The sequence below is a fragment of the Notamacropus eugenii genome, chromosome 3 (assembly GCF_028372415.1).
Source record: "Notamacropus eugenii isolate mMacEug1 chromosome 3, mMacEug1.pri_v2, whole genome shotgun sequence".
Taxonomy (NCBI): domain Eukaryota; kingdom Metazoa; phylum Chordata; class Mammalia; order Diprotodontia; family Macropodidae; genus Notamacropus; species Notamacropus eugenii.
In genome coordinates this window covers 432,064,428-432,078,245 of record NC_092874.1, presented here as the reverse complement: position 1 = coordinate 432,078,245, position 13,818 = coordinate 432,064,428, and the positions used below count along the sequence as shown (strand labels likewise).

At 40.7% G+C, this 13,818-nt stretch overlaps 1 protein-coding gene across 7 annotated transcripts in view; it reads right to left on the bottom strand.

The window, feature by feature from the left end:
- Positions 1-2,431: 2,431 nt before the first annotated feature.
- EFCAB12 (EF-hand calcium binding domain 12) overlaps positions 2,432-13,818 on the bottom strand; it is a 32,880-nt gene continuing 21,493 nt past the window's right edge. For 6 of the 7 annotated variants that reach the window (XM_072598424.1, XM_072598430.1, XM_072598426.1 and 3 more), the window contains 3 exons: positions 5,925-6,069; positions 4,555-4,611; positions 2,432-2,924 (listed from right to left, as the gene is read on the bottom strand). In XM_072598424.1, coding sequence (XP_072454525.1) covers positions 2,660-2,924; positions 4,555-4,611; positions 5,925-6,069 — 467 coding nt within the window. In that variant the 3' untranslated portion in view covers positions 2,432-2,659. Of the gene's footprint in view, positions 2,925-3,371; positions 4,021-4,554; positions 4,612-5,924; positions 6,070-13,818 lie in introns of those variants that run through there. The other variant, XM_072598428.1, reaches the window with a different exon arrangement.

Here is a 13,818-nt window from a genome sequence, read left to right as displayed (position 1 = left end):
TTCCCAAGAGCCGGACGAGTCTGGGAGCACTTCCGCCAGTTCCTCTTCTCTACAGTCGTCCTCCCCCTAGCGGTTGGGATGAACCCAAACTGGAAGAGCTGAGTCACCCACGTGGATATATGTAAAGGGTTTTTGGTTCCTTTCATTTTCCAACAGTCTATTTTAAACCTATATGTAGTATATACCCCGCTCTGTACTAGTTGCAGAGATGCAATAGATTGCAATAACCGTTAAGAAATATTTAATTCCTACTAGATTGCAGTAAATTCGGATGTTGCAATGACAATTCATGTATTCAGCCAACATTTGTTAGTTTCTGCTGGGTGCAGAGCACTGTGCTAGTGCTAAGAAATAATTCTTTTATTCATTCATTTATTATCTCGCCCTCCCATTAGCCCCGACTGCACCATAAAACAATAAAAAAAAAAAACCCTCCTAATAAATGTGGATGGTCCAACAAAACAAACCCCGCCACTGACCGTGTCCCATTCTAGATTTAGATCTATCCCTTCTCAGGTAGGAGGTAGGTGACCTGCTCCTCTTTCGTCTTCAGGTCTCGTGATACGTCATTACATCCCTCAGAGCTCTAACGTGTCGCAACATGTTGCTTTTCTCTGTCATATCATTGTATACATTGTTTCACTTCGCATCACTGCGCAGAAATCTCTTTTTCCTCTAAAACTGTTTTGTCATTTCTTCATGGCATAATAAAACTGAATTACATTCATCTATATTCTGGGGACAGCTAGGTGGTCCAGGGGATAGAATGCCTGGAAGACCTAAGTTCCAATCCAGCCTCAGATACTTACTAGCTGGGTAACACTGTTAGGGAAGTCACTTCACCTCTGCTTGCCTCAGTTTCCTCATCTGAAAATGAGGATAATAATAGCATCCGCTTTCGAGGACTGTTGTGAGAATCAAATAAGGTAATAATAGTATAGTATCTCAGTACTATGTAAATGTTAATTATATTAATATATTATTATTATATTCATTCCTTAACATGAGGGTAGCCTAGGTGCCTTAGGTATCTAATTTTATGGTGCTTAGGTTTTTTTATATTGTGAAAAAAGCCATTATAAATTTTTTTTATTTGTAGACCCTGTTCCTCTTTGATCTCTTTGGGGCAGCCTAGTAGTGCTAAAGCTGCATCAAAGGGTATGGGCATTTTGGTTACTTTCTGGACAGAGTTCCAAATTGCTTTCCGGAGGGGTGGGACCAATTCACAAAACTAGTGTACCTAGTTTTCTTATAGCCCCTTCAACATTGTAATTTTCCTTTTTTTCCCCAACTTTGTGAATCTGATAGGTATGAGGTAGAATCTCAGATTTACTTTAATTTGCATTTATCTAATTATTAGTGATTTGAAGTATCATATATTGTACTTAAGAGCTTGTATTACTTCTTTTGAAAAACTATTTTGTTCATATCTTTCAACAATTTTTCAATTGTGGAATGATTCTTAGTCAATAAATTTGAATCAGTTTATATATCTTCGATGCAAGAGAAACTTGCTGTAAAGAGATATTTCCCTATTTACCTGTCTCCTAAGCTCAACTGCAGTTAGATTCGTTTCTGGTAGACTTAGCCCTTCACAGCAATGCAAGAACCTAAAGCATTCCCAAAGGACTCTTGAGGCAAAATGCCATCCCCATCCAGAGAAAGAATGTTGGAATCAGAACGCAGAATGAAGCAGAATATTTTCTCTTGTGTTTTGTTTTGTTATTTCTCATGGTTTCTCCCATTCATTTTAATTCTTCTATGCAACATGACTAATGTGAAAATGTGTTTAATAAAAATATAAGTGTAGAACCCACATAAGACTGGGGAAGGGAGGGGGAGAAAATTTAAAACTTATGGAAGTGATTGTTGAAAACTGAAAACAAATAAATTAATTAAATTTTAAAAAAAAGAAAAAAGAAAATTGCCTCTCCCTATCCTTTGACCATCTGTTAATTGGAATGTGGCTCTTATTTTTATAAATTTGGCTCAATTCCCTATATATTTGAGAAATGAGGCTTTTATTAGAGAAACTTGCTGTAAAGATTTTTTCCTCAATTGCCGACTTTCCTTCTAATTTTGACTACATTCGTTTTATTATGCAAAATGTTTTTAATTTCATGTAACCCAATTTTCCCCTTGGCTTCCCATAATCCTCTCTGTCTCTTATTTGGTCACAAACTCTTCCCTTATCCGTAGATCTGACAGGTATATTTTTGCATGCTCCCCTAATTTGCTTTATGATTAAACCATTTATTCATTTTGACTTTACCTGGGTACATGATGTGAGATGCTGGTCTATGCACACTTTCTATCAAACTGCTTTCCAGTTTTCCCAGCAATTGTTGTCAGATGTTAAGTTCTTACTCCAAAAGTTTGGATCTTTGGGTTTGTCAAGGTGTGGTTGATTTGTCATATGATACAGCAAGGCTTGATTTTAAAGACTGGGTTTTTGGCCCAATGTCTTATAATTTTTATTAGTCATTTAGCTTCTTATATACTCATTATAATATCTATTGGTTCTGTGATCAGCTTTAGGAAGGTGGGGGGAAGGTCTGTACTAGATTTGGGTCCAGATAGCTATAGATCTGTAGCCTAATGGACAGTTGGGACCAACACTGCTGCTGTATTGGGTCTCCCAGTCTCTACCCAACCTGTGTTAACAGAATCTTTTAAGGCTATCAAAATTGCCATAGGTTATATAGCCTGCATCTGAAATGGGCCAAAAGCGATCAGGACGGTAGGTGGCTGCGTAGGCATGAGGCAACTTATCTACCCGGCTGAAAAGAACCATTTGCCTTTCCGACTTCTTGTTAGGGAGATATAGCAGCAGTTTATCCAGGAGGTGTCCTGGCCAGAAGAAATTGGGGTGGGTGCCCCGAACCCCACTGTACATCTTACAAGAGCTCCTTTGCCTGAGTTTCCTAGGAAGTGAAATGAGATAGGAGGTGAGGAAGAGGAGATGTTGATCACTGTGAGACCTGGACCTGTCAGATTGTCTGGAATACAGCTACTTCTGGAGGAGAGCCTAGACAGTTGTTGGCCTGTCCCTTTCACAAAGGGAGCATTACTAAGCCCTAGGAGATGGGGTGTAACACATAGCTAGGAAAGGGGAGGGAGATGGTTGATAGTGAGAAAGGATAAAGGATGTCAAATGGTATGGGTTTGATGTATCCTGTGGGCCAAGGACCACAGAAGGTTATCCAATGCCTCCCAAACTCCCAGTTTTGGGTAGCAGGTAGATTTCAGACGCTGGCTCTTCCCCAGCTGCTGGCTGTGGACAGGAGGCCCGCCCCCCCCCATTCCCAAGTTTAACTCTAACCAACTTCAGATAATCTAATGGTAACCAAGGATGAGGAGGCCTTGGATCATTAGAATGGACAAATAATCTCCAATATTAATTTCTGTCAATAATTTCAGCCTGCTTTTCAAGGCTTTTACCGTGGTTTACCAACAAGGAGTTAAAGTGACAAATATAAATGTCATCTCTCACTTATCCTCCTCCCATGTCCATCAGAGGTGCTAACAGCCAGTGGCTTTGGGGAGGAAGGGAGTTGAATGTCTCAACCCTAAGTATCTGAGTGGAGCTTCCTTACAGGCTTCCTTCCACTAGAAGGGAACTTGGAGACTACCAACATTTCATAAAGAGACTGAAACCCACAAATGGAGGAGTGATTTGTCCCAGATTAGAGAGGATCGTAGTTCTAAAACCACAGAGTCCTTCAGAGGCCAATTGCTTATTTTACAGATAAGAAAACAAGACCTCTAGGAGATGAAGTAAATTGCCCAAGATTTCATAGGAATCAGCCTCAGAATTAGAATTTGAAACTAGGACCACTGATTCCAAAGCCATTGTATCCCATTGCCTTATAAAAATTGGTTAGTGAATAGCGAAGCTGTGACTAGCACCCAAGGGTCTTGACTTCCAGACTAGTGTGCTTTCTTACCATGCTGATTTCTGGAAGGGTGTTAGCTTATATCAGGAGCTACGTCTGCTTTCTTTCAGTGCCAAAAAGTAGCCTATGAGGATGTTCAGATTAGAGGGATGGAAGAAGAGACCTGTCCTTTCCTCCCTAAAGCAGCCTCTAGTCCTCCCTTGCTACCTTGGTTTCCTTTAAGCATCTCAAATCCCATTTTCTTCCAAAAGTCTTTCCTGGACACTGGACACCGTCCTCTCCCTCCCTCTGACCTCAGTGCCTTCCCTCTGAATTACCCTCCCTTTACACTGTATATTGACTTCCATTTCTAACCTCCCCCTTACCCCTATCCTTGACATTTCTTCCAGGATTCTAAGGGGTAGCTGGACAATGCTTGAAGTTGTTCACAAAATGTCTCTTCAAAGTGTCTAGATTTATGATGGGGATCGACACCTGGTCCCACTCTTAGGCTGTGGATCTCCGCCCCCCCCCCCTCCCCTGCCCCCAATCTCACACACACGCGCACACACACACACACACACACACACACACACACACACACACACACACACACACACACACACACACACACACACAACCTCTGTGATCCACCTGTCTGTCCACAGTCTATACAGACCTGGTCAGAGCCTCAAACTCTCCAAAGCTCATTTTCTTCTTTGGCTTCTGTAACTTCCTGGAAGGGGTAAGAGAAAGACTCCTGGTTAAAAGAGGAGGAAATTCAAGTCTCCAGCAACAGCTGGGGGTGGGGAGTAGGAGAGGGGAGCTGCATCTAAAAAGACAAAAGGGGGCCCCCCAGAATGCTCCAGGATTGCCACCTAAGCTTTAGCTCTCAAGTGAAGCTGGGCCCTGCCTTCCTGAGAGAAAGGTCAGAACTGTCCTAAGGGCAATATCTTCTTTGAAAATCAGGACACATGGTACAGCAACCACCACAGTGTGTGAGAGTGTTTTCTGGTAGACTTGGAACTTTGTAGCAATGCAAGGATTTAAAAAAAAAAATTCCCAATGGTCTTCTAAGGCAAAATGCCTTCCCCATCCAGAGAAAGATCTATGGAATTCAATCGCAGAATGTAGCAGATCATTTTTTTGTGTGTGTATTGCGTTCCGGTTTGCTAGATGATTTCTCCCATTCATTTTAATTCTTCTACACAGCCTGACTATAGTGAAAGTGTATTTAATAGGAATGTATGTGTAGAACTTATATAAGACTGTATGCCGTCTCGGGGAGGGAGCGGGGAGGGAGGAGGGAGGGAAGGAAAAATAATAATCTAAGTTGTATGGTAGTGATTGTGGAACACTGAAAATAAATAAAATTAATTTAAAAAAAGAAAAGAAAATCATGACACATCGCCCCTAGTACACTCCTCTGCTACACACCTCTTAGCTGTCCTAGCTGCTTCATAAGCACACCACCTCTCCATAGAAGTATATCCCAGTTGTTGAGACAGAAATGAATAGGAGAGGCTGATGGTTGCTATTTTTCTGATCAAAAGATCAGCAGCCCAGACCTCTCCCCTGGGTTGGGAGATGAGGTAGGGGTTGCCATCATGCCTTTTTGAGAACATTCTTCCCTCCCCATGACACAGGACCATGATCCAGCATATTCATGACTGCCCTTCCTCGACCTGCCACTAAGTCATGATCAGCTATTTGGGACCTCAGTTTTGAAGAAAGAGGAGCCCAGGCTTAGGGTATCAGTATAAGGTGAAAACATTCTGATCCACAGTTCCAGCAGCACAATGTAGAGATAGACCATATCTCTCAAATGAGCCATAGGGGGAAAATAATGAACATCTATGTAATATTTTGAGGTTTGTAAGGCATTTTACATGTGTCACATGTGATCCTCACACAAAAACCCTGTGGGATAGGTGCTATTATTTTCCCCATTTTATACATGAGGAAACTGAGTCTGAGAGCAGTTCCATGACTGGCTAGTAAGGTAAGGTGGAGGCAAGGTTGGAGAAGCTAGAAACCAGCTGAACATACTTCTTAGCTACTGATTCTTCTATTGTATGGAACTTGACTGTAGTTGGCAGAAATTCTTTCACTTCATCATAATAGCCTCCTGGTTGTCTGATCTTGAGAACATTCCCTTTCTCCATCATGAGTTTGTCTCCAGGGTAAAGTAGAGCTGTCAACAACAAGAGGAAAACAGCAGGTTGGGAGAGGGCTCTGTAATTGGGTCTTCTTTGATTTTAGGATGTGGAGAAATACTTTTCTAAGAGTCTAGATAAGCCTATGGCCAATGGCTTGCCTTCTCAATGGGTGTGGGTGAGGAGGGAGGAAGGGAGAGAATTTGGAACTCAAAGTTTTAAAAACAAATGTTAAAAATTGTTTTTACTCCCACATATACAAAAATATTTTTAGCAGCTCTCTCTGTGGTGGCCAAGAACTGGAAATCAAGGGAATGCCTATCAATTGGGGAATGGCTGAACAAGTTGTGGTATATGAATGTAATGGAATACTATTGTGCTATAAGAAATGATGAACAGGAGGACTTCAAAAAAACCTGGAAAGATTTATATGAACTGATGCTGAGCAAAAGGAGCAGAACCAGGAAAACATTGTACACAGTATCAGCCAGGGTGTGTGAGGATTGTTTCTGATAAACTTAGCCCTTCACAGCAATGCAAGGACCTAAAACATTCCCAAAGGACTCTTGAGGCAAAATACCATCCACATCCAGAGAAAAAACTTTGGAATCAGAATGCAGAATGAAGCAGAATATTTTCTCTTGTGTTATGTTTTGTTTTGTTGTGTTATTTATCATGGTTTCTCCCATTCATTTTAATTCTTCTGTGCAACATGACTAATGTGAAAATGTGTTTAATAAGAATGTATGTGTAGAACCCATATAAGATTGCATGCCATCTCAGGAAGGAAGTGGGGAGAGAGGGGGAGAAAATCTAAGACTTATGGAAGTGATTTTAAAAAACTGAAAACAAATACATTAATTGAAAAAAAAAAGAAAAGTCCAAAGTTTTATTGGGTAAAAAGCTTTGGCTTTTTTTGAGTCTCATTTTCATCAATGAATAAACCATTGGATTGGAAATTCAAAAAAAATTGTTTTTACACACAACTGGGAAATAAGACATACAGGCAATGGGTCTGTCTTGTCCTACAAGAAAATAGAGGAAATGATGATAAGAGAAGGGAGGGGTGTAATAGAAGGCAGGGAAGATTGAGGGAAGGAGAAATCAGAATGCACAGTGTCTTGGGGTGGGGGGAAGGGAGAGATGGGGAGAAATTTTGGAACTCAAAATCTTGTGGAAGTGAATGTTGAAAAGTAAAAATAAATTAATTTTTAGAAAAGAAAAGAACCTAGATAAGTAAGGGACTCCAAGTTCTGGGTGAAGGGGCCTTCCCTCATCTGCTTCGTAAACCAATCCAATCCAACAAGTATTCAAGGTAAGTTCCTTGAGGGAAGTGAATGTTGCATCTTTGTCTTTGTATCTTCAGTCTCTATCTAGCACAGTGCTTGGCACATGGCAGACACTTGGTAGATGCTCATTGACTGATTTCATGCTTCTTACAGGCAAGGCTTAATAAGTGGAGATACAAAGTTAGAGAACATAATCTCTGCTCTCATGAGTTTCAATTCAACTGGATTCGCATACTCTGTATCTACTTCTCCTGTTAACTCCATCAACCAACCAGTCAATCAACAAACATTTATTAAACATTTCTTCTATGCCAAGCACTGTGTTAGATGCTAGAGATACAAGTAGTGAAACAATTTCTACTCCCAAGGAGTGTATAGTCTAATAAAAGAGATAAGTATATGTACAAGAATTTAAAGAATAAACAAAAGTGAGAAATACATATAAGGTAGTTAAATACAAGGTATCTCAGGAGAGAAGGCACTAACAGTTAAGGGAATCAGGAAAGGCTTCATTTCTTGACATGATAGAAGGAGGTGAGGGGGAAGAGTATTCTAGACATGAGGGATAGCCAATGTGAAGGCATGGAGATGGTAGATAGAGCCCTATGACAGAGATGTGGGAATCATCTGCACTGAGCTGTGGAAGGATCAAAGGGACCTGGGGTAAGAACATTCTCAGGTGGGAGGAAGGGGAAGGGTGGAACCGGGATCTGTCAGAGCTGAGCACAATTCCCTGTGTGAAACAGATAATTTATAAAGATTTAACTTGACCCTTTAATGTGGAGCATTGGTAGAGATCACACTGTTCTCTCCAATTCTCTCTTTTCTCACGTGGAGTTGGCTTACTCACCTGTCTTCACTCTGATAAGTTGGGGATTTTCAGAGAGGGAATTCATGCTGCTCCAACTTACTCTCAGGGTCCAAGGTAATCCTGTTGTAGGGAATACACTCCTACTACTCACAGCTTTTGTAGTAGTAGTGGCAATAGTGGTGGTAGGAGTAGTAGTGGTGGTGGTGGTAGAATAGTAATAGTAGTAGTAGTAGTAGTAGTAGTGATGGTGGTGGTGGTGTTGCTTGTAGTGGTGGTAGTGGTAGTGGCAGTAGTAGTAGGAGTAGTAATAGTGGTAGGAGTAGTAATAGTGGTAGTAGGTAGTAGTAGTGGTGGTAGTAGTGGTGGTGATGGTGGTAGTAGTGGTAGTGGTGGTGGTGGTAGTAGAAGTGGTGGTAGAAGTAATAGTAGCCCTGACATTTAGTAAATCAGCCAAACCTTAAACTTATTGCACTCTCAAATTGGGACTCCAATGGGCCCCTGCCAAGGGCCCTTGGACCCCTCTAACTTTAGAGTGATTATCAATAGTAACTGTGGCTGTTTCCCACCCAGCCTGATGTCTTTGTTTTTCTTGACTTCATTAAAGGGGCCATGCCCAGGCTACTTCTTAAACAGGCCTATTCAATGAATGGGTGTTGCTTCACCCTAAGTGAGTGCCTGTAAAGACCTTGGCCTAAGGGTCCAAGGTCTCCCAGTGCATCCTGGGCCATCTCCAGTCATCCTGAGGAATATCAGGTCACTGGATTCAGATGGCTCTGGAGAAGAAGTGTGGCTGGTGACCTGCACAGCCCTCCCTCACTCAAAGCAAAGTCAAGTGCAGGTCATGTCATCATCTCTCTGATGGCGTGGTCTTCTTCGGCAACAAGGGATGAACACGAAATCAGTCAAATGACCGCAATAACTCTTAATCAGAAACATTTACTAAACAGAAAGCAAAGCAGGAAAAGTTAAAACATATTCCTCCTAGAACATTTTGTTGTTGTTCAGTCGTTTCTGACTCTTCGTGACCCCATCTGGGGTTTTCTTGGCAAAGATACCAGAGTGGTTTGCTATTTCCTTCTCCAACTCATTTTACAGATGAGAAAACTGAGGCAAACAGTAATTTGCCCAGGGTCACACATCTAGTAAGTGTCTGAGGCTGGATTTGAACTCAGGGAGATGAGCCTTCCTTACTCCAGTCCTGACTGAATCCACTGAATCACCTCGATGCTCAAAAAGCAGAGCCAGTAGGGTGGGAGTGGGACTGGAGTAGAGAATGGGCCCAAACTTATAGAACCATATATAGCAGGGAAGCTCATGATTAGGAAACACATCTGCCCAGGGCCACTCACAGCTCTTGACCGTGAGCCTTGATGTCCTTGTTTCCCTTAGGTTTCCTGGTTCACTGATGGGAAAAGCTGTTCCTCTTCTGGGCTTCTGCATCCTTGCTGGGTGGGGCTGCAGCTACCAGAGCAGTGTTAAAGTCTTCCAGCAGAAGCAATATCCCCCTAAGCCTGGAATCTTCTGAGCTTTTTTTTTTCTGGGCACACTCCCTTGGCTGGACTCTGAGGGATCTCCAACTTTCAGACAATAGATGATTGTTTACAGACATGCCTTCCAATCAGCTCCTTCAATAAGCAAAGGTTTGTCTAGCAGTCCAACTTCCAAGAAGCACGTGACAGTGTTGAGACCCTGAGGTCTTTCTGTGACCTAACTCTGAGAGTCTTCTCAGGCAGTCCCACAAGTCTAGTCTTGACCAACTCTATTGCAAAAATAGGATCTCTTGTGTGAAATGACTCACCTCTGTCTTACGGTGAGAAACCCAAATCTACATTTCTATCAGCCAAGCCACAAGTACGCAATATACAGTTGTCTCATAGCCACCAAATAGCTCTAGGTATCAGGGTTTCCAGCCAATCTCAAAGTCCTTATGTCAGTAATATGTAAATTCAGACGTTAGCACTGTGCCAGTCCTCTGGGGCTGTGTGAAGGATATAAAAGAAAGAGAGTATACAGCTCTCACTGAGTGGACAGAATATACATGTACGTGTGTAAAATGACACCCTTTCCTGATTGGGACAATTTTTTGATTCAAAGGGGCGGAATCAGATAATTGTGGGAGAAGCACTGAAAAAACATCTTTCCCAGAAGTTTCTGTGTATACTCTTTATTTCTTTTACATTTTTCGCATAGCCCTATAGGACCAGCTGTGGCAGATTAGTTGATAATCCATTCAAATGTGTTTCTAGTTCTACATGAGTATACATCAGAAGGGGAATTAAGGACTGGGGGTGGGAGGAGGAGAGTAAATATGATCCTCTAAATTATCTCTACACAATGACTCAATCTATATGTCCAGCCCTCATTTCTCTTATTCATTTATATTCAACAAGCATTTAGTAAGTTCCTACTATGTGTGAGATATTGTGCTAAGTGATGGAGATGCAGAGATATTGGACATTCTCCTGAACTCCTATCTTTCACTGTCATCTACTTGCTGGACATTTCTGTGTGTCCATCAAATTTAGTATGTCCAAAACAAAATTAATTAGCTTCTTCCACAAACCCAGCCCTCCACTAGACTCTTCTATAATCCACTGAAGGTATCATCATCTTTCTAGTTTCCAGGTGCCATCATCTTTCAAGCTATCTTGCAAATATTAAATTAACTGCCAAATTACATCAATTCTACCTTTACAATATCTTTCATGTACCTGTCCTCTCCACCGACATGGCTACTTCATAATGCAGAAGGACTTATGATGAAAAATGCTATCTACCTCCAGAGAAAGAACTGATGAATTCTGTGTGCAAATTGAAGTATAATTTTTTTCAGTTTATTTTTCTTGCTTTTTTTACGACATGGCTAATATGGAAACATATTTTGCATTATTTCATATGCAAATCTGATATAGTGCTTGCTTTCTCAGTGGATAGAGGAAGGGACTGTAGAGGAGAAAATTTGGAATTCAAAATTTTAAAAAAGTGAATGTTAAAAATAAATAAATAAATCAACAAACATGTATTAAGTACCTACTATGGGCCAGGCACTTAGTACACAAAGACAAAAACAGTGTCCACCTTGGTGGAAACCTTATGAACTGGAGAGATCAAAGCACCTGGGGCCCACAATAAGTGTCAACACCAGAGGTATCAAACACACACGTTGCCGCAACATTCTGGTGTGCAAGAGTCAGATTAAAATGTAATTGGGAATGTTTAACAAAATTAATGAAAATACAATAAAATTTAGATAATGTTAATTTGTAGTTTTCTAAGTCAAAATGCAATGTGAAAATTGTGCCCTACATCCACTTCAGTACTTGTGCAGCTTACTAGCAAGTAGGAAGATGAACCCAAGTCATGACCCAGCTCACCAGAAGATAAAGACAAAGGAACTTGTTTGGACAGTGCAGTGTTGAGGTAAAAAGCAAAATTTTTTTTAGCAGTTCTGCAAACTGCAATAAGTACTTTTCTCCCATGAGAATATTGTATTGAAACTGTATTCTGTTCTAAGTTTTTCTGTCAATGCATTCTTGTGACAACCTTTTTGTGTTTAGTATTTCTTTTGTGTGTTGGAAATAAATAGCTGTCCTAAACCTGAAATAAAAGAACTTCATAATTGGTTTCATTGCCTCAAGTCTATTTCCCTATTTCAATCCATCTTCCACATAGCTGCCAAAGTAGTTCTACATAAATCAGTTCCCTGCTCAAGGACCTGTTGCTTCGAGGACAAAATAAAAATTTTTCAGTTTTCAAACGTTTTTCACAGCCTGGCACTAGTCCACCTTTCCATTCCTGCCCTTCATGCGCTCTATGTTGCAACCAAACTTATTTGCTGTTTTCTAAACTCAGTTCCAAATTCCTGTGTGGGTTCCTTTGCACTATCTCCCATGCCTAGAAGGTATTTCTCCTTACCTCTGATTCTTAGAATCCTTAGTTTCTTTCAGGGTTCACCTCACATGCCACCTCCTACAGGAAGCCTCCCCATCTTCATTAGAGAACTTTCTCAGATTATCTTGTATTTATTTATCAACGTATATATTTTATGTCTTCAGTGAAATTTAAATTCCTTAAGGTCAAGGGCTATCTTAATTTTGTCTGTACATTCTAAGTGCCAGGCACATTTCTTTTTTTAATATGACCTGTGACTTGAATTGATATGAGGTGTTTCCTATGAAGAAACAACCTCTGCTAGTATAGATTAACAACTGTCTTACAATTTATAGTCAGTGATTGGGGGGTGAGGGGCACTGAAGATTGAATGACTTGTCTGTGGTCATACAGTGTGTTTTACAGATGGGACTTGAACTCAGATATTCCTGGCTCCAAAGGCAGCTCTCTATCCATTACACCAGAGGTATCAAACATGCACATTGCCACAACATTCTGGTGTGAAGGAGCCAGAACCAGATTAAAATGTAGTTGGGAAATATTTAACAAAATTAATTAAAATACAATAAAATTTAGATGATGTTAATTTGTAGTTTTCTAAGTCAATATGCAGCCCATAGGGATCCTTCCTACGGTTTAGTGACCCTCATTTGAATCTGAGATGGAAATGCAATCTTTATATCAGGCTGCCAAATTGGTGCTTAATTTAATTTTACTAAAACGACCTGGAAAAACAGCCTAGTAGAACATATACTGAGGAAGATTTTCACTAGAGCCCACAATATACATAGTAGCAGATCAAATTTACCCTTTCTATAAGTCTTTTGGGCCACATTCTTACCTCATGAAAAACAGCCCCACCCCCAACTCCTTTGCAGAGGTGGGGGGTCCACAGGTGTGGAACATTACATGCAATGTCAGATTTTTTCCAACATATTTGTGTGGATTTCATGTAGGTTCAATGTATTTCAATGTATTGGTTTGCAGATTTTTTTTTCTCTTCCTATTTTTCTTTTAAAAATTTTTTATTATATGTCAGAGCTTCTTGGGAGGAGAAAAAGGAAAGAACAGCAGGAAGTAAAGGTGATCTAAAGACAAAAGATATAAATGAAAATCTATTTTTAAAAAAAGTTAATGTTTTAGAAACGTGACCCACAACATTCTATGTCCTAGAACTTCAAACTCTAGAATCCATATCCAGGATGTTCAGATTCTTGAGTCAGCCAAACAGCAAGCATTTTAAAAATTCATATTATGCTCCAGGCACTAGAATGGCAAAGACAAAAATGAAGCCGTTTCCTCCCTCAAGGTGTAGGAGACAACACATACAGATCAGGGAGAAGTTTGAGAATGGCTTGAGAAACCCCTTGGACTTGTGGGAATTGTAGTTCAGACGGAGAATGACTGTCCTTTCACTCTGAAATGTTATTGCAAAGCAAAATGGAGAAGCTGAAGTTGGAGGAATTCATTCTTCTGAGGCAATAGCTATTTGGCTGGCCGTTTTTGAGCAGTTTTTACGAGGATTGAGTGCTTGAGGCAGCATGACAGGGGACAGACATCAGTCAGCGTGATGGGGTGTTGCTGAAGGAGAGATGGATGCCAAGACATTGGCTTCATCCCAGCTGTCAGTGCTGTGATGAGGGAGCCTGCTGACTTGTCCTCCAGGAGAGCAGTAAAGGTCTATTCCTGGCTTCTTGGGTCCCTACCAACTCTAAACTCTGTGTTTCTATGAATTTCTCTCTTCCTCCTCTCCCTGCAGATGGGGTCATTCACTCCTAGACTTTTCCCTATCTTTG